Here is a 17,500-nt window from a genome sequence, read left to right on the forward strand (position 1 = left end):
TGATCCAGGGCTCATGACCAAATCAAGCCAATATAATAGCCAGTAGCCACAATGAGCCCATGTAGCCACCCTGTTTCGACAATGAAAGATAACGCACAGAACGGCTAGCCTGAGCGGACAATTACGTCCACAACTCATCTAAAATGTGGCGTCTTGAAATACTTTGGGTTCTACACCATAGATGGTAAAGTAACCGTAATGTTAAAGAATGTATCTGTGGATTGTGGCTTTACATCGGTCGAAGTTGACTCCATGTCGTGGTGTTTCACGTAACTCGATAGCCAGGCAAGCTGAGGACAGGCGCTCTGCTCCATCGTCGTTATGGTAACCAAACAAGTCTTCTTCTGTCTAGGTTTATTTCTAGGTTTTAAGTGTTGTTCTTCTATGTGGTCCACCTACTGGAGGGTAGTGTTTACAGCAGTTCCGTTTCACACATGCGCAGTCTACGCGTCACTTTGACGCGCGGTCTTAAAGACGCGACGCATGGCGCAATTCTCGTCACGCGCTCACTTGTGCCGTATGCGCGAGACGCAGACGCGGGAGCGTACCATAGGCTTAAGACATGCACTAAACACATCTGTGCCAGTTTGGTGCTGTGCTGATTTCTTTGTCCCCATCAGGGACGGTGTTAGGCCTATTTTTTTGGGGGGGTGGGGGCTGAAGCCACCCTAAGATCATCAAAAGCCCCCGTAAATAAATATAGTAATAATATGCGTCCAAATTCACATCCATTATTCTCTGTTGAATTGATCACAGCGTACTTCTCACATAAATCACACAGATGTCACATGAAATAGCGGAACCGGAACTTACGAATGATATTAGCGGCTAGGTGCTGTGATAAACTGTTCGCGACAAAATTAACGTTGGACATACGTGAAATTTCATCATATTTCCATTCTGCACACAGCGCTTCGTCCATCTCCACCCATGGAATCTCTCACAAACACTTCACTCAACACATGGCAAACCATATATCAGAATAAACAACAGACCTTACTGGACACTAAGATATGAAGCATTCTTCTGTATAGTAAGCCGTTCCCAAATTTTGCAGAAATTGCAGCAAATTTCTACATGGTATCCAATAATGTAATTCTAATATTGTAATAGCAGTCCAAAATAATGAACTTGGTTTCCATATCAAAGAATCAAAAGTTGATCATGGCATGCACACATCAACTGTGCTTTTGAATATATATTACTACTATCATGCTTCAGGTGGCATAAATGCAACAAATCATGAGACACAAAGTGAAGTACTTTGTCTTGACACAAATGTTGACATAAGATATATGCAAGTATGATCACATCATACTTTCCAGGAATATTGGTAGCCTGTACCGTCTTGAAAACAATATAGCCTAGTAGGGGTGTCACGATTCTCCAAATCCTCGATTCGATGCAATTTTCGATTTTAAAGTCACGATTCGATTCGATTTTCGATCTTTTTTTCAACATTACTATTAATGCATTACTTATATGTTATTTACTCTTTTTGGCCTTTTCCTTTTCTGTTTCGGGGGGGGGGGGGCTTTTATTTTGAAACTGCTTTTTATTTTGAAACCTTCCAACCGCGAGGTTGCAATGTAAACAGAACCAACATTAGGCTAAAACAGAGACGTGAACATAGTGAAATGAAACAACACAGAATTATAATTTGATCGTTTCAGCACACTTCGAAGAGACCCAAGGTTAGTGTTCATGGATACTTATCAATGTGCATTTTAAGCCTTAAAGTAACTTTGAACTGTAACTAGATCATCTTTTCATTTGCTAAGTTGAGTAGGGTAAGTTAGTTTTAATTGACGTAAAATGAACGAGTACTTCCACACTGGTGATTTCAAGCTTTGATTTCGGTAGGTTGATGTGTATATTTTAACTGGCTGCAGCCTAAAATTAGAGGAGTGTTGATGCTGCAGTTCAGCACGTGCGTTTGTGCGTCTTGGCATACATGCTGGATGTGACATTGGGGGTGTGGCTGCATCGTCGATTTTACTTTTAAATTCGAGGTTCGAGCAGAGCCCGTCTACGGAGAGCCTCCCCACTCTCTATTAATCCCATACAAACCGAATTTGGCTGCAGTTCACCAGAGTTCACCTAGATGGCGATCGCGGGCGAGTCCAAAATACATGGGGTCCTATGGAGCTACATGGCTACATTTATTGTTTTCACCTATTTAACAACGGAAACCCTCAGATTTTATTTTATTTTTCGCAAAATGGATATGGATTTTCAATGAAAAGTGAAATAATCCGGAAGTCCGGGAATGTCCTTTCGTTTTCTTACAGGTTGGGTCGTTGTTGCCCATAACACGCTAGCATTGATGCTATGCTATGCTATGATCATGCTAATGAATGACATCATTGACACGTTTGACAGGCTTTTTAGAACAATTAAGTGACTTTAAAAAATATAATACTCAACCAAGTGTTTTGTCTTTGCCTCCCCTTTCGAATACAATATTCAAATTATTTGAAAAAAAATGATATCCCGAGAAAAGTGGATTATTAGGGGTACAGCTCCATAGACCTCCATTCATTCTGGACTCGCCCGCGAGCGCCCCTAGATGCAGTACCACACCGGAAGCGTTCCGAGAGTGAAGGTTCTCCCCTTATAGAGTGGTGAAGTCCCGCCCCTTCTACTTCCGGTCCATGGGACCTATCTTTCAAAAAATTATGAACGGGAGTTAATGGAGAGATAAAAATTATTTTTTGATCCAGTTTGAATTGTGCCACAAATTTCACATATGATGTGTGTGAATTTAAAAGATAATTTTTCACGTCAAGAAAGTACTGTTGTTCGATAGACTTCAAAAGTTATGTTGGTTTTGTGCGAATCCACTCAGTGGACTACATCTCTCGTCTCGAACGATGTACGTCACAAACGTAATGAAACGATAAGAGCTGTTATGCTAGTTAACGGTTGCATCTTGCTGCCTGCTATGTCACTTAACAGTATGTAATGTACAGTCTATGGACGAATACAACATACCTGATGTGTTTAATCCTCTGACTCATGGTATTTTCTTCGGCAAGGAAAGCCCAATTAAGACCTGTTGCTGGTATGCTTGTACAATCTAGTGTGGTTGTGAATGAGCTAACGTCACTAGCGCGACTGATGGGTTTGTAGTCGTTGGAATTACGATCTTTCACAATGTTGTAATTCAATAGTTACGAAACAAACTGCAAATGTCTTTACATGAAAAATTGTCTTTAAAATTGACAAACATCATATGGGTAATTCAAGGCACAAGTCAACCGGGACCAGAAAATAATTTCTTTTTCGCCATAGACTTTTTTTAAAGATAGGTCCTATGGAGGCAAACGGAAGGGGCGGGACTTCACCTCTCTATTAGACAACATCAGAGCCCGTCTACGGAGAGCCTCCCCACTCTCTAATAATCCCATACAAACCGAATTTGGCTGCAGTTCACCAGAGTTCACCTAGATGGCGATCGCGGGCGAGTCCAAAATACATGGGGTCCTATGGAGCTACATGGCTACATTTATTGTTTTCACCTATTTAACAACTGAAACCCTCAGATTTTATTTTATTTTTCGCAAAATGGATATGGATTTTGAAAAAGTGAAATAATCCGGGAGTCATGTCCTTTCGTTTTCTTACAGGTTGGGTCGTTGTTGCCCATAACACGCTAGCATTGATACTATGCTATGCTATGATCGCGCTAATGAATGACGTCATTGACACGTTTGAAAGGCTTTTTAGAACAATTAATAGACTTTAAAAAATATAATACTCAACCAAGTGTATTGTCTTTGCCTCCCCTTTTGAATACAATATTCAAATTACTTGAAAAAAAATTATATCCCGAGAAAAGTGGATTTTGAGGGGTACAGCTCCATAGACCTCCATTCATTCTGGACTCGCCCGCGAGCGCCCCAAGATGCAGTACCACACCGGAAGAGTTCCGAGAGTGAAGGTTCTCCCCTTATTAGACATTCTCTGACAACATTCTCTGGTTCGAGATTAAGATGTAATTTCGAACGATTTCGATATAAAATCGAAATCGTGACACCCTTATAGCCTAGCATAATTGATGGCCCTTACAATGACCAAATACCTTAATAGTAAAATTACACTGAAAATAGCCTAGGCCTCAAAGGACTAATACAGTATTTATCAGGTTAAAAAGTGTCATAGCTTAGTCTAGGGTGCAATTGTTTTGGTTTGAATACTGATTGATGATTGTTTGATTATTGAATGATCACATAAGTAATTACAGTAACAGTAATTTGTAGTAGATAGTAGTTAAGTACTACCCTAGTTCAACTTAAAAAGAGCACTGATCAAATGCTACAGGAGAGGAAGGGCGGAGAGAGAAGGCTGTGCGTAATTTCTCAATCTGTACATCTGTAGAATTCCATGGTATTTTGCAATTTACATATCCAGTGAGTGATTATAAGTTTGGCTAGAGGAGGGGATAACGACATAAACAGTCGCCTTTTAGTGTGCCACCCCAAGATTTGCAATGGCCTCAACTGGCCACCCCTGTTAACATTTTCTGGGGGCGGCACTGTTACAGTATATATATATATATATATATATACTGTTATGCTATAATTAGCAATATAATCAGTAATAATCAGTAATGCGAGAGAGAAAACTATGGCATAGTGTCCCTATTAATACCAATTCATGGAAGCCATTTTAAGGTGTGATGAAACTTTTTCGTCACACTCTATGCATGCGCATTACCTACAACCCTGGGGGCTAAGCCCCCTTGTCATTTAATTCCTAGTGACATTCCTGGTCCCCATCATTCACCAACACCCTGTTAAGTCTGGCAGTGCCATCATGGTATCATACACCTGTGACACATCGAAAACAATCCAGTCTTTCCATGTACGACGGCAGGAGATGCTTAACTCAAAAACGGCAGGAGATGCTTAACTCAAAAACGGCAGGAGATGCTTAACTCAAAAACGGCAGGAGATGCTTAAAAATGGGGGCAACAGATGAGAAAGACAAAGGGCAAGAAAGGATGAAAACGAGAGGAAGACAGAGAAACACGGACGGAGAGTGAGACTCGGAGAGCAGGAAAGGTAGACACTCTTGCTCTCCTGACCAACCGGTCTCCAGCACCATGCTAATACCTTTTTTGAGCTGATCTATTTCACTGTCAACACAAACCTCATTTGGCATTCTGAGAGAGCGTCTGCTTAGCGGGGCCCGAGAGCCCCAGGTCCTGAGAGGAATGCTAAGAGATGGGAGGCGAGACTGGCAGCTCAGCCGTCTCTTCCTCCTCCTCCTCCTCCTCCTCCTCCTCCTCCTCCTCACCACACTTTAGGACAAAAGGACGTTTCTCTGGTGTGTTTAATTAACAACTCGGCTGATTATTCAGACCTCATCTTGGAGTGGAAGAACAGCCTGTGTTCATATTTATATTGTCTAACCCATTCATGAGGAGGGGTTGAGGGGGGACAGCATACTGGGAATCCAGTGAAATGTATCTCCATTATGGGCGACCCAGCAACTTCCTTTTTCTCTTAGGGGGAATACATCACCTCCGAGCACCTCTCAGCTCATGCAAATAAATGCACCTGCTTACACCAGCCTGTCCACCCCCACCCTCACCCCCACCTTTGTGGTGTGAGATCACATTCTTTTCATCCTTACCACTCTGCTAAATAGAGGTCCTACATCACAAGCCTTATGCTGCACTGGCACAGATGCCAACCCGCCCACAGTCCCAGGGGAGTTCCACCACACCAGGGCCATAAAGAAACAAGCTCCCACTGTAACTCTGGAGAGCTTTTTACACAGGCCCTGTGTGGCAATGCATCTGGACTGGTCCAGTCATGACCTTCCGGTGTCTACTCCTCCAATAGCTTTTGTGTAAGTATTTGTTCATGTTCTGACTGGGGTGGAGTGTGCATGTGTTCTCTCACCGTCCTCTCCGGCTCTTCCCATGAAAGCGCTTTGAGGCGTACACAGGCGCGTGGGTGGCATCCGGAGCCCAGTAGAGGAAGAAGGGCCGGCGTGCTAAGGTTTGGCTGGAGATGAAGCCCAGTCCCTCCTGGAGGACAGAGAGAACGAGAGAGAGAGAAAGATAGATAGAGAGAGAGAGAGAGAGAGAGGCCACACGGCAGATAAGAACCTCCATGGCCCGCCCCAGGCTCCTCCATATCAATGACAGAGGGAGACCAACATCTAAAAATGCAGCCTTATCGCACTGATACCTCTGCCACTTACCTGCAGGTAGATCTGCGTAAGGTTTGATTCACCGGTTTTCCGGTCAATCTTGAATTCTTCATAATACCTGTGGAAAAAAATAAGATTAATTCTTTAAAGCCTCAGCTCTAATTCCCACATCCCAACGCTTCAGACTAAAAATAAACTGATTTGACAGACTATGGAAAAGAAAAGAAAAAGAAGCAGCACTGTTCCAGACGATGCCTTGGGGAAGCCAAATCTAGACAAAGCAGATTTTTTTTTTTTGTGTTGCGAAGTCTCAGAAGAGTAGGGGAAACTGTTATGAAATGGCGCCGAAGCATGCAGTTGAGGTAAAAGACACGGAAAGCCATCTCTCCCTCTTCCCCTCTCTCCCTCTCTCTTTCTCTCTTTCTCTCTCTCTCCTTCCCTCCCTCCCTCTTTTCTGCTCGGGCTGTTCCAGGTGTCCAAACACGCTGCCGGTGCCAACCTGTCGTCTCCTGGGTGTATGCGTGTGCGTCTGTCCAGGCTCAGGTACGCTACGCTGATTTAATCCACAGCTAAGCACAAAAATTGCCCGCCTGCCAGCACCAATGACCCCTGATGCACATATGGTTGTTTTGGAGGGAAACAAACAGGCGGAAAATGGGATACACAAGCACAGCTGGTACATGCAGAAATCAGCTCACAGGGAAGAGCCAGCCCAATGGCGGAGCGGGAATGGGTGGATGCCTCTTTGCTTGGTTTGCTTGGCAGTTTTGCCGTGTAGGTATTTGGGGTACATGTATGTGTAATGACACTGTACCTTCCGACCATCTCAGAGTTGTTGTAGACTGGAATGTTGGGCCTGCTGCTGCTGTTGAACGGACCGAAGTGGCAGTTGGGTGCACCGAACCACTCGTCAAACCCGCGCTCCACAGGTAGATGACCTGGCCTATGACCAAGATGCCTGGAGACATACAACAAGCAAAGAGAGACAAATAATGTTAGATCACAAACAAACATCAGCAAACTTACAAACTTTCAGTTTACCTCTTATCAAGAAAAATCGCAAAAATGACTCACCACTTGCCAACAATTTTGCTAACGTAGCCCTTTTTCTTCAGTATCTCTGGCAGAAGAATCTCCTCCTTTGAGATTCCCCCAACTATCTCCTGAGGTGTGTATGCTGTGTGAACCACATTGACTTTGTCAATAGGCATATTGAAAGTACATGATTCGGACACTCAAGTAGCAACTAATACATTGATGTCTGTGGACTGACTGGGACCACAAGAAGCAGTTCTTACCATTCCTTGCATGAGCATTTGTGGTGTAGAATCCATTCCTGACAGGTAGCCTTCCAGTCAACAGAGCTGCTCTAGCTTTAGAGACAGAAACACAGAATCCCTGTGTTAACTACATACACAGACGACATTCAGCCCAATAACAAAACTAGACCAAACGTCTTTAAATAAATCCAAATCACAAGTAGAAATAGGTTTAAAAAGGTATCATGAACGTTGGGCATGGTGAAAGAGATATTTGGAATTTTTTAAATAGTGCTGAGTGAGTTATTCACAGTTATTCATCTTCAATGTCTGCCATAGGCAAACTTACTTGTGGGGGGTGGGGGGGTGGGGGTCATGTCACTATTCAACTTAATAAGCTATTTAATCTATGCAGGCTCCATGCTATTTATTCCTTTGAAAAAAAATGCAAACTAAAATGCCTGAATATAATTTCGCAGTAAGTCATTCTTTGGTATTAATACTTAACTGGGAGAAAATAATGGCATTGTGGAACTCAAACAAAGAAACTCAACCTGGATATTGTGATTAGCAAGCCTACAAGCATCTCTGGCATTAGCGAAAATGGTAATTTATGTTCGGCAACAGAGCTCCATAATACCGTCTCCGCGGTGTAAACACAAAGCGCCAGGTATTGTGCTGCCACTCCTCCACAGCCCTCCCTGGCTGTGCTCATCTGAGATTAACCTCTCATCAAGTCTTTATTTGCTTAAATATTAATTAGGCACGAGGAAAGTCGGCTAATGATAGATCTCTTTGTGCACAGCAAGTTTATTCAAATTCCTAAATTAGGCCCAATTAGCATATTCCAATTGTGCATTATCCATATTTGCATAATGAGTTATCCTCCTCCTATCACCTCTGCACACACACAGTCTCGTATGATTTATGCATACAAAGTTGCTGACAGATTTCAAAAACATGAGTCTCCAATCACAAATCCTTCTATTATGATTCTATGTGAAATCAGCTAAAAAGAGTATAGAAGCAACGGTGCCGATACATTACCAAAATATTTTAGGATTCTTAGACTTAGACTCTGAAATATATAGTCAAGAAAGAAAATGTAATCACACAACAAATTAAATTAAAAAGAAAACAAATGTAAAGCTTAAAAAACATATGGTGGCAATCTAAGATACTAATAAAGTGTAATTATAATTATTTTCTAAAAATACATTCAAACTAACATCAGAACAGGTAGACCGGAAAGGATTTAAAGCACACATAGCAGTTGGTGTAAGCACACAAACTTGATGTGGACAGACAAGGATAAAAAAAAACCACATACATGGTGTCCACTATAAAAGACTGCTGTGTAAAAAATATCTAACATAGACAATCCATACATCAAACAGGTCCCGTGAAATGGCTCCATTTCCGAGAAGTCTGAGGGAGCACATTTTGGCTCGAAATGTCAGTGGCAATTAAAATCTTTTAAGTATAAGTATAAGTAAACATACTCTTTTGATCCCGTGAGGGAAATTTGGTAATTTGGTTTCACAGGAACTAGGCTGTTTGGTGTGTGGCCATTTGGGTGTCACTAGAAATATTGAGCCCCATGAAAGAATAAAATATTGCCCACCCACCCCCAAGCTGGGCCACCAGTATGTGACGGATCCTTAGAATCGCCCTAACTACCCCTCCCCACTTCAGCTACCTCTGCTACAATGACCCAGAGTTGACCAGAGTACTTACATGGTGAGCAGAGTGGGTTGGCAGAGTAAAAGTTAGGGAACAGCATCCCATCCGCTGCCATCCTGTCCAAGTTGAGGGTTTCTTTGGAGGGCTGTCCAAATACCCCTAAGTCACCCCATCCCATCTAAAACACATCAGAAGCGGCAACTTTACTCTGATGCCATTTATAAGCTTACGTCCTTAGAAAATATTGATTTGACCAAGGCCTAGATTTTACATTCACACAGGAAAACTTGAAGAAAGAAAATAGATATCAATGTTTTGCTTTTAAATTGCACTTTCTGATACATTTATTTCGGACCTCTGTGGCAGGCATACTAAAAAGTCAAAAACCTTACATCATCCATGAACATGATGATGATGTTTGGAGTCGACGCACTGAAATCATCATCCCAGGCAGTGCGAGAACATACTAAACCGAAGAGAAACGCAAATACATAAATGCGCGCTGCATCCATTGCAACTTGGACTCATACAGTAGGTGGAGGCGTCACATGCTAAGGACGGTTTGAGGAAATGATTAAGAGCAACCTCTCTCAGTCATGCGACTTGAAAAGCCTAAACCAAATTAGAGTATCCAACCGCTGTTCTTGACCATTTAAATTGAATTATCGCTTATCTTAAACTGTGTTATACGGCATCTTTAGTCTGGTGGCAGTACTCATTCATTTTGAGTCAAAGGCTTTGACACGACGCTGTTAGTGGTAAACAGTGGATCCCTTCACAAGTGAAGTAAGGAAAAGTTATGGGTAAGGTCACATGATATGAGTTTGCTTCCTATGTATGTCACGTGACCACTACTGAGCTGGGTTCCATCATGGCGGTCTGCATTGCTGTCATCGCAAAAGAGGTAACAATATGCTCTTAAAAATACATTTGGACGAGTGTAGACTATTATTTCTAATATAGATCCTAATTCGTTTATCGTTATATTTATATTTAGATTATATCTATAGTTAACACTAGCGTTATTAAGGTTACACCTGGGTTTAGCTCTGATAATGCTAACTAATGTTAGCGTTTGTAAACAACAAGAATCTTAGGCTGCCGTCATTCGTACGCGGTGCAAAATTGATTGCAAATTTTCCCTGGTATCTTTATCTTGGTGATTCAATTGACGACGATGTTATATGTGGTTGTGGGATAGATCGCTAGATAGATAACTATTCTTTCATGAACAGTAGCCTACATAATGCTAAAGTAGCTGACTTGATTCAATGTCGTCGAATCGTTAAAACACACGAATATCATTGGTTTGCCAGTTATATATGATAACCTATTGTTCAATATGTTAATGTAACCTATTGTAGGACATTGACATTGCTTATGAATCCCTTTAAGCTATAATTTCTGATGCACCGTCTGCAGTTGGTATGTGTATACGTGGCAGACTCCTCGTTTTCCAAACATGAATGTTTTGCATCTATGAGATCAAATGCATTGTATGCAGCAGCGGTAGATCTTCTGACACTAAAATCTGTCAAAATGACTTAACTTGCATGTATTTTAAATGTTAATGTATTTTTTCTTTGCAGAACTACCCTTTGTACATTCGCAGCGTTCCCTCACAGAATGAGCTGAAGTTTCATTACACTGTACATACGTCTTTGGATGTAGTAGAAGAGAAAATATCAGCAGTAGGTAAAGCCATGGCAGATCAGAGAGAACTTTACCTTGGATTGTTATATCCCACGGAGGACTACAAAGTGTATCCTTTAACCAAACCCCAGATGAAATTCACAGACCATGTCAGCCTAAATACGTCTTAGTAGAAATACCACCTATGAACATGTCAAAAAATTTGCTCAGAAATTCTAATTACTATCTAGCGCTAATGAAATGTCTAATATGAATTAAAGTTAAAGGATGAGCTCCCTACTTGGTCATGCATGTCATGGTCCTTTACTTGACACCAGATATGGCTACGTGACAAATTCCAAAGTTAAGTTTGTCATAGTAGTGGACTCTTCGAACACATCTCTACGGGACAATGAAATTCGAAGTGTATGTAAAAGTTTAGCAATATTTTACTCTATCCACAATTGTCTCAGTTTTGTCCTCTGGAAATATTTATTTATATTTTCATTTATTTAAATTGTGGATTATCTATTTCACCTCTTTATGCAGATGTTTAGAAAGTTACACAACTCCTTCACTGATGTGATGTGCAATCCCTTTTATAACCCCGGAGATCCAATCCAGTCCAAGTGAGTGCTTGTCATTACAGATAGTTAAGCTTCTGCTTGTGGATTGTGAAGTAAAATTCATAATCTGAATTCCATTTACAACCGATCACTTATATTTTGTCCTTTTCTAGGGCCTTTGACGGCATGGTTTCAGGAATGATGGTGCAAGTTTCCTAACAGCCTCAAACACTTTTGTACATAAGCTTTACTGTGTCGTTTTATCATGTCAATTAAAATATTGTATTGGAACAGAATGCCATTTCTGATGCATTGCTTGAATTTATTAATGTTTCAATGGTAAACCACATCAAATAATGATATTTATTTTTCCAGTTGTAAGAAAATGTACAGAAACAAACATTTCAAAATTCAGTTCAAGTGCCATTTGTTTAGGAAATAAACACATAAAATCCATATTAAAGTATAAAGCCAATACTTCTAAATTATAATATCACATGGTCAAATTGTTAACACAATTCCCATAGTAATAAATAAAATTAAATAAAAATTAAAAGAAACCATAATCTAATTCCAACACATTAATAATGGTCTGACCAAGGCTGGACTCTTCCATTTCCCCTACGAGAGCAAAAATGTAGTAAACAAATTTCAGTAAGGAATGAAGTGTTCTTGTGACATTTTTAAAAAAGCATATCAAGTTATAGGCACTTGCATTTAAAATCCCAACTGGTCCCCTAAGAACCATGGTATTATGTTGGGATCTTTTGATAAACATCATCTATTCAGACTTATAACTACTAGTGATGGTCACACCATTATAATGGATCACACCACAGTTAAAGCTTGAAATTGTTCTGTGTTCACAAATTTCTAACAGATTCAATTATTTGGGCTGCTTTTCAAATGCAAATCCTGTTGCCCTTGGTCAACTCTGACATGCGACCAGTTCCTTTAACTTGAGATGACAGACAATGCACCATATGAGGACATCCAAATCATACAAATGTCTATCCTCAATAGTTCAAGTACGTAAGGGCATCGTTTTCCAGGGCAAGGATTTAGATTACTCACCTGAAGCGACCCTGAAACCCATTGTTGAACCTGTTGCCACGAGCCCATGGCCGACCCCGCTGGCCCCCTCTGTTGGTGATGCCTGGTATGTTGGTCCTTTTGGGCGAAACCTACGAGCCAGCCAGATTCAGGAGTCACATTTTTTCAAATTAATGTCTGGCCCCCCAGATACAGTACACAACACATTGTGAAAAGACTAAAGATAGTGAGTGCAGTTTTGTATTCAACTGTGGAGAAAGTAAATGTAAACAAGTCAGGCTTTCCTGGTGCGTGTGTGTGTGTGTGTATCCAAGGGGGTATTGTAACATACCTTTCTAGTATGAGTGCATTCTGCAACACTAGTGCCAAATCTGAGCAAGTTCTCAGTTGGGGGACCCCTTCTCTTACTCTGTTGACATACCCAGGCCCTAAACCACATACTTGGAACACACCATCCCCATTAACTGTGTCTACAACCTCGCAAACACACCACTCACCTTTGCAGTTTACCCAGCTATGTGCACTTCACCTTCACTGAATACGTGAAATGTACCATTTCTACTACACAACATTCAGACCAGCAAGCCCAGTTTTTGCTTTCAGATTTCCACACTAATGTCATGCATTCACTGAAATCCAAAATTGATAAACATAATCATATAATTTTCATTTCTAATCTAATCATTTCTCTTTTCTTACCTTTATGACTCTACCCCTGAATAAAGTATTATCCAAGGTCATCGCAGTCCCCACAGAATCCCTTTCTGAGAATTCAATATATGCAAAGCTGCAAAGGACAAGGGGTAAGGGGAGTTTAGAACCTTACCATATCGGTCATATCGGTCAACGCAGACACATTGTGAGCTGGGTAATTGTATTAGGTATTAATAGTGCTGGTAAAAGCGCAACATCTCACCCTTTTGGGTGACCAGTGACTCGGTCACATAGAATGGTCACTCTATTGACAGAACCACAACCGCTGAAATAGACCTTCAGCTCAGCCGCAGTTGCGCTGTAGTCCACCTATTGAACACAGGTTATACTGAGATAAAATGCTTTAAGTCATGCAATCACAAGAAGTATCCAAAGCATTCATACTGGGTGACTGACTTGAAAACAAGCTTACATTTCCAACATAAACTGATCTGTTGTCAGCATCAATTCTCTCCTCGTGACTCATGTGGTAAAACAGCGCTGTGGATTGGAAGGAGGTCACATGGCCAGTAATTTGACAATTAAAGCACATGTCAGCATGTTGGTGGTCTTTACAAAAAGTAGTAAGAAAGAATGAACTCTGAAATAAAAGGCAGCAAAGGATTCAAATTGAAGCTACATGAATTCAATTGGCTAAGAAAGCAATGTTGTCTGTCTGGACATTCAAATTAAGAAAATGTGAAGCCCACCACGAAAAAGCCAGAATTGGCACGGATGGGGTTTGCCTAAGTGGGGCTCTGGACGTGGACAGATGCAGCCACCTGAACTTACCTGCGAGGGGATTGTACATGAGCTGCCGTTCTGCCAAAGACTGAACTTCCCTAAGCTTTTCAGCTTCCTCTTCCAACTCCAACACTCTCGCCTTGATTGCCTCAAGCTCCTAAGTAACATAATTCATTAAAAGAGTGGCAAGAGGAGGGCACGGGTCCTGGGAAAATGGCTATAACGCTTTTCCTTTTTAGCTAAATTGGTTGTTTCAGATGCTGCAGTCATTTTCAGTAATCAAAACAATGTGGTTTTCTCATCTAAGTGCTTGAAAATCAGAGTGGAGACAGGTGTAGGCTATTTTAATGAACCACCAACCCGTTTACGCATCTCCTGTTGGCTACATTATCAGCACACATCCAGTTAAATAAGCAACGAGAAAACTGTAGAAATTGTACAGTATTAATAGAGTATGCTAAAATTCGACCCTCACCGCCACTTACAGGATTTGAGGTCCATTGGTTGGCAAAGATCTCCGTCTCTAGGCGCCCACGTGTATCAGCCATATCAGAGGACAACCAACCTCAAAACCATACCCCTCAGATATTAGTTTTAAAGTAGCCTACCCTATTCCTTCTTTTTTTAAGCTGTGAGCGAATTTCTCGATAGACTTGAACCAGTGAATTACTCTTAACTTAGGACCACAATGAAAACATGCGGATGAAAATCAGTTATCCGTCACGCGAGGTAAGGATGACTACTTATTAAGCCTTGTCAGAGGTCACCTGTGATCTAGGGGCGTATTTCATCCCATCTTGTACTTCATTCAAGACAACTTTAGCCTACTAATTGAGTTGTGTAGTGTCATGGTAAAGCGCCATATTGTCTTTCCTCGAATCGGTCAAAGACTAAAAGTGTGGTATTTCTTCATCTGGAAAAGTCATGAAAGTAATTTAACAAGACTATATCTTCGAGCTTAATTGTCATTGATGTAATCAAAAACAACTCAGTGGAAAACATGTCATATTTCGTTTTCTTTTTAATTACACAGATACATAGCTCAACACAGACAATAACCTGAATTAGAATGATTACAACTTCACATATCCAACATAGCGCACAGTTAGAGAAGGGAAATAGCAAAAAGAGGGGGGAGGAGAGCATGCAAGAAATAAATAAACGTAAAAATTATCCTGGCACAGATCACTTTATCTAGAGAATGATACAGGACCCTTAACATGGAAAACAAACAAGCAAAGAAGAAATCAAAACAAAAAGAAAGAAAAAAATCCTTCAACACGCCCACCTTTTTTCCCTACAGAAACATTTCATTTTTCTGTAATTTTGTATTGCACAATACAGTATATAATCCTACAAATATCAAACCAAGCCTTTTGTTTGAAGTATCTATATTTTTAAAAGTCCCTCCCCATCATGGCTTATGGGAGACCCACGTGCTGTGTCCACCTTGCTAGCAAAAGAGAGCAGTTTTAGCTTTATAGGTTTTTTTTTTTATACAGTACAATCACACACCAAAATGAACAATGTAATCCCATTCATAGACTAATCCAAGCCATTGATGAATGAAACACATTATGTCCTCAGGTTATCCATCTTGTAGTAATTTCTGTAATCATTATGTGTATCCTATAATTGAGCAAAGTTATTTCAGAAAGCGACTGACCTCCATTCTTGTGTGGTTTAATGCAGATATCATCCCCTGTTTTTTCTCTCTCCCTCACCCTCTTTTAAATAGGAAGTTCCCAGGACATCCTTTTAACTCAGGTTGTATTTACAAACTACTTACATGGCCAGTGTCCCAACCAAATCCGTCCCCCTAACAAATGGAGACAGCCGAACTGAAAGTGCCCAAGACACAGGAAAGGAAGTTCTTACGCGAGGCCTATTTGGTTTCGTTTTGGTCAAGAGAAAAATACATGGACAGAAAGAGTATTGAGTATTGTACCGCACTTTTCATTAAAATGTTGCCATGAGCAGACATGCAAACCACATCTCAGGGTGTGAAGGACATCCTTTACTAGGATGGTTACTTTAGGTTTTTTTTGTTTTAAAGCTCTTGAGGTTCAAGTAAAGTTAGGTCATTTCAAGAAAGGAGAGCTCTCCTTGAAGTATGCTTTCTAAACACACACAGACACACTTTCTGGCCTCGGACAGGTGAGAGGTGAGATTAATACAACGTTCCTGTTGCTCTTTATTTATGAGAACAAACATCGGACCTGCTTGAATGAATCTTGACCTTGCAGAAAGTATTGATAGTTTTGCTGTGCTTTCAGTGTGTGTTTCTTACTGTTTTAAGTGTTGCAGACACTTTGGTTAATGGCCACAGCGTCTGCCATGTTGTCTCCTGTAACACAAAGGTCTGTTCTCTCCACTTAAGTCTAGAGCCATGCAGAAGTACTTTGGTATGTGCTTTTGAACTAATTTGGGTCACACAGCGTATGCAACGAGTGGCATTGCGTACTCAACTGGTTTACAAAAAGATGTCAAAATCAAAAAAGATGTCATTTTCAAAAAATGGCGTTTGGTTCAGTCAGTGACATTATACCTCCACTGACAGATTAAAGCCTATATGACACACAAGTGCTAGTACACCACAGAGAGCCCATGCAAGCAGCCCCCCCCCCCCCACACACACAAAAAAAATGTAGTTGAGTTTCAAAGCAGTGCAGACCACACACTCACAAACACAACCATTTGCACACACTTGTTTGGAGACGTGCAGCGGTGAAGGACTTGTTTCTCAATCTCACTCAGGAGGTCTACCGTACGACTGGATGGGTTTTGCATGTCTGCCAGTGGCACCATTTTTGTACTGTACACTTTCCAGACTCGCTGGCTTCTTTCTCTTGTCTGTCATTGGGCATTTTCAGCTGGCATCTCAGAAAGCAGTCAGATTTGGGTGCAGGAGGGATGTAGGACAGGATAGGAGAGAACAGGAGAGGAGTTTACTATGACACAGTCAGATTTGGGTAGGCATGGGACATTTTAGTGCAGGAGGGATGTAGGACAGGATAGGAGAGAACAGGAGAGGAGTTTACTATGACACAGGCAATAGACTGACTCTGATTAAATACGTTTTGGGACTGATGCAAGCAAACTTATGCAGGAGCAAAATCCTCTTCAGCATATCACATCTGACAGAATTCATATATTACTTTGATAATGAAATAAGAAAATAGATATGCTATGATAAATTAAATAATAATAATTAAAGTAAAAAAAAAAAAAGCTGACGATGCAAACAGACATCTCGGCGAATCTGCCTCCATAGTGCTTCGCAACAGGACAAAACAATAAAACACCAAAGATCCTTCAAGTTTGGTCCATTTTCAGAGGTACAGCATGATAATGGATAGGATTGGAGTGTTTCTGTTAAATGTCTACTCTAATCGGTATGAAAGCAGGGCAGCATTGTTGTGAATATGTTACTCTGGAGATCTCTTGTGAATGTTTGGACATGAGTATCCAAGACTTTTTTGAGCAATGTGAATCTGAACCACAGATTCTTTTCATTTTCTCTTTTGGGTGCGTTACCCATACCTTTCCTGTAACTGTAACATGTTTATAGAGCTGAGCTAGGCTACCTAAGAGGAGAGGACGCCTGTAGAAATTAGCATTGCTCTCCTGCACCTGGTTCCCATATGATGGGCTGGCCTCCACGTGTGCGGAGTGACCAGAGCTGGACTACTGCAGTTGTATTTT

The 17,500-nt window shown here is 41.0% G+C and overlaps 4 protein-coding genes across 11 annotated transcripts in view; 1 reads left to right on the plus strand and 3 right to left on the minus strand.

The window, feature by feature from the left end:
- galns (galactosamine (N-acetyl)-6-sulfatase) overlaps window positions 1-9,675 on the minus strand; it is a 41,825-nt gene extending 32,150 nt beyond the window's left edge. For both annotated transcript variants that reach the window (XR_012987253.1, XM_076286774.1), the window contains exons 1-7: window positions 9,500-9,675; window positions 9,162-9,285; window positions 7,464-7,538; window positions 7,240-7,342; window positions 6,980-7,123; window positions 6,217-6,283; window positions 5,913-6,040 (exon numbers count right to left, since the gene is read on the minus strand). Coding sequence is in view for 1 of the 2 variants with exons in the window: in XM_076286774.1 (XP_076142889.1) it covers window positions 5,913-6,040; window positions 6,217-6,283; window positions 6,980-7,123; window positions 7,240-7,342; window positions 7,464-7,538; window positions 9,162-9,285; window positions 9,500-9,619 (761 nt within the window). In the remaining variant the exon portion in view is untranslated. The remainder of the gene's footprint in view (window positions 1-5,912; window positions 6,041-6,216; window positions 6,284-6,979; window positions 7,124-7,239; window positions 7,343-7,463; window positions 7,539-9,161; window positions 9,286-9,499) is intronic.
- A 212-nt stretch (window positions 9,676-9,887) lies between these two features.
- On the plus strand, window positions 9,888-11,601 carry trappc2l (trafficking protein particle complex subunit 2L). The gene is made up of 5 exons (XM_076286777.1): window positions 9,888-10,011; window positions 10,697-10,869; window positions 11,078-11,165; window positions 11,289-11,368; window positions 11,479-11,601. Exons 1-5 carry the CDS (start codon window positions 9,979-9,981, stop codon window positions 11,522-11,524), a joined length of 420 nt encoding a protein of 139 aa, XP_076142892.1. The 5' UTR covers window positions 9,888-9,978; the 3' UTR covers window positions 11,525-11,601.
- A 774-nt stretch (window positions 11,602-12,375) lies between these two features.
- pabpn1l (PABPN1 like, cytoplasmic) lies at window positions 12,376-14,343 on the minus strand. Its single transcript, XM_076287982.1, has 6 exons — window positions 14,281-14,343; window positions 13,844-13,952; window positions 13,485-13,552; window positions 13,275-13,381; window positions 13,058-13,145; window positions 12,376-12,489 (listed from the first exon to the last, which is right to left on the minus strand). The coding sequence occupies exons 1-6, from the start codon at window positions 14,341-14,343 to the stop codon at window positions 12,376-12,378; spliced, it is 549 nt and encodes a 182-aa protein (XP_076144097.1).
- Window positions 14,344-14,798: 455 nt separating this feature from the next.
- Window positions 14,799-17,500, minus strand: part of cbfa2t3 (CBFA2/RUNX1 partner transcriptional co-repressor 3) — a 57,711-nt gene continuing 55,009 nt past the window's right edge. For all 7 annotated transcript variants that reach the window (XM_076286779.1, XM_076286780.1, XM_076286778.1 and 4 more), the window contains exon 12: window positions 14,799-17,500. This exon is cut by the window's right edge and continues 3,535 nt beyond it. The gene's annotated coding sequence lies outside the window, so the exon portion shown is untranslated.

Source organism: Alosa pseudoharengus, unplaced genomic scaffold (assembly GCF_046254945.1).
Source record: "Alosa pseudoharengus isolate Yale_2024_CS ecotype anadromous, Long Island Sound unplaced genomic scaffold, YU_APseudo_1.1 YU_APseudo_1.1_scf_16, whole genome shotgun sequence".
In the NCBI taxonomy this organism is placed as follows: Eukaryota; Metazoa; Chordata; class Actinopteri; order Clupeiformes; family Clupeidae; genus Alosa; species Alosa pseudoharengus.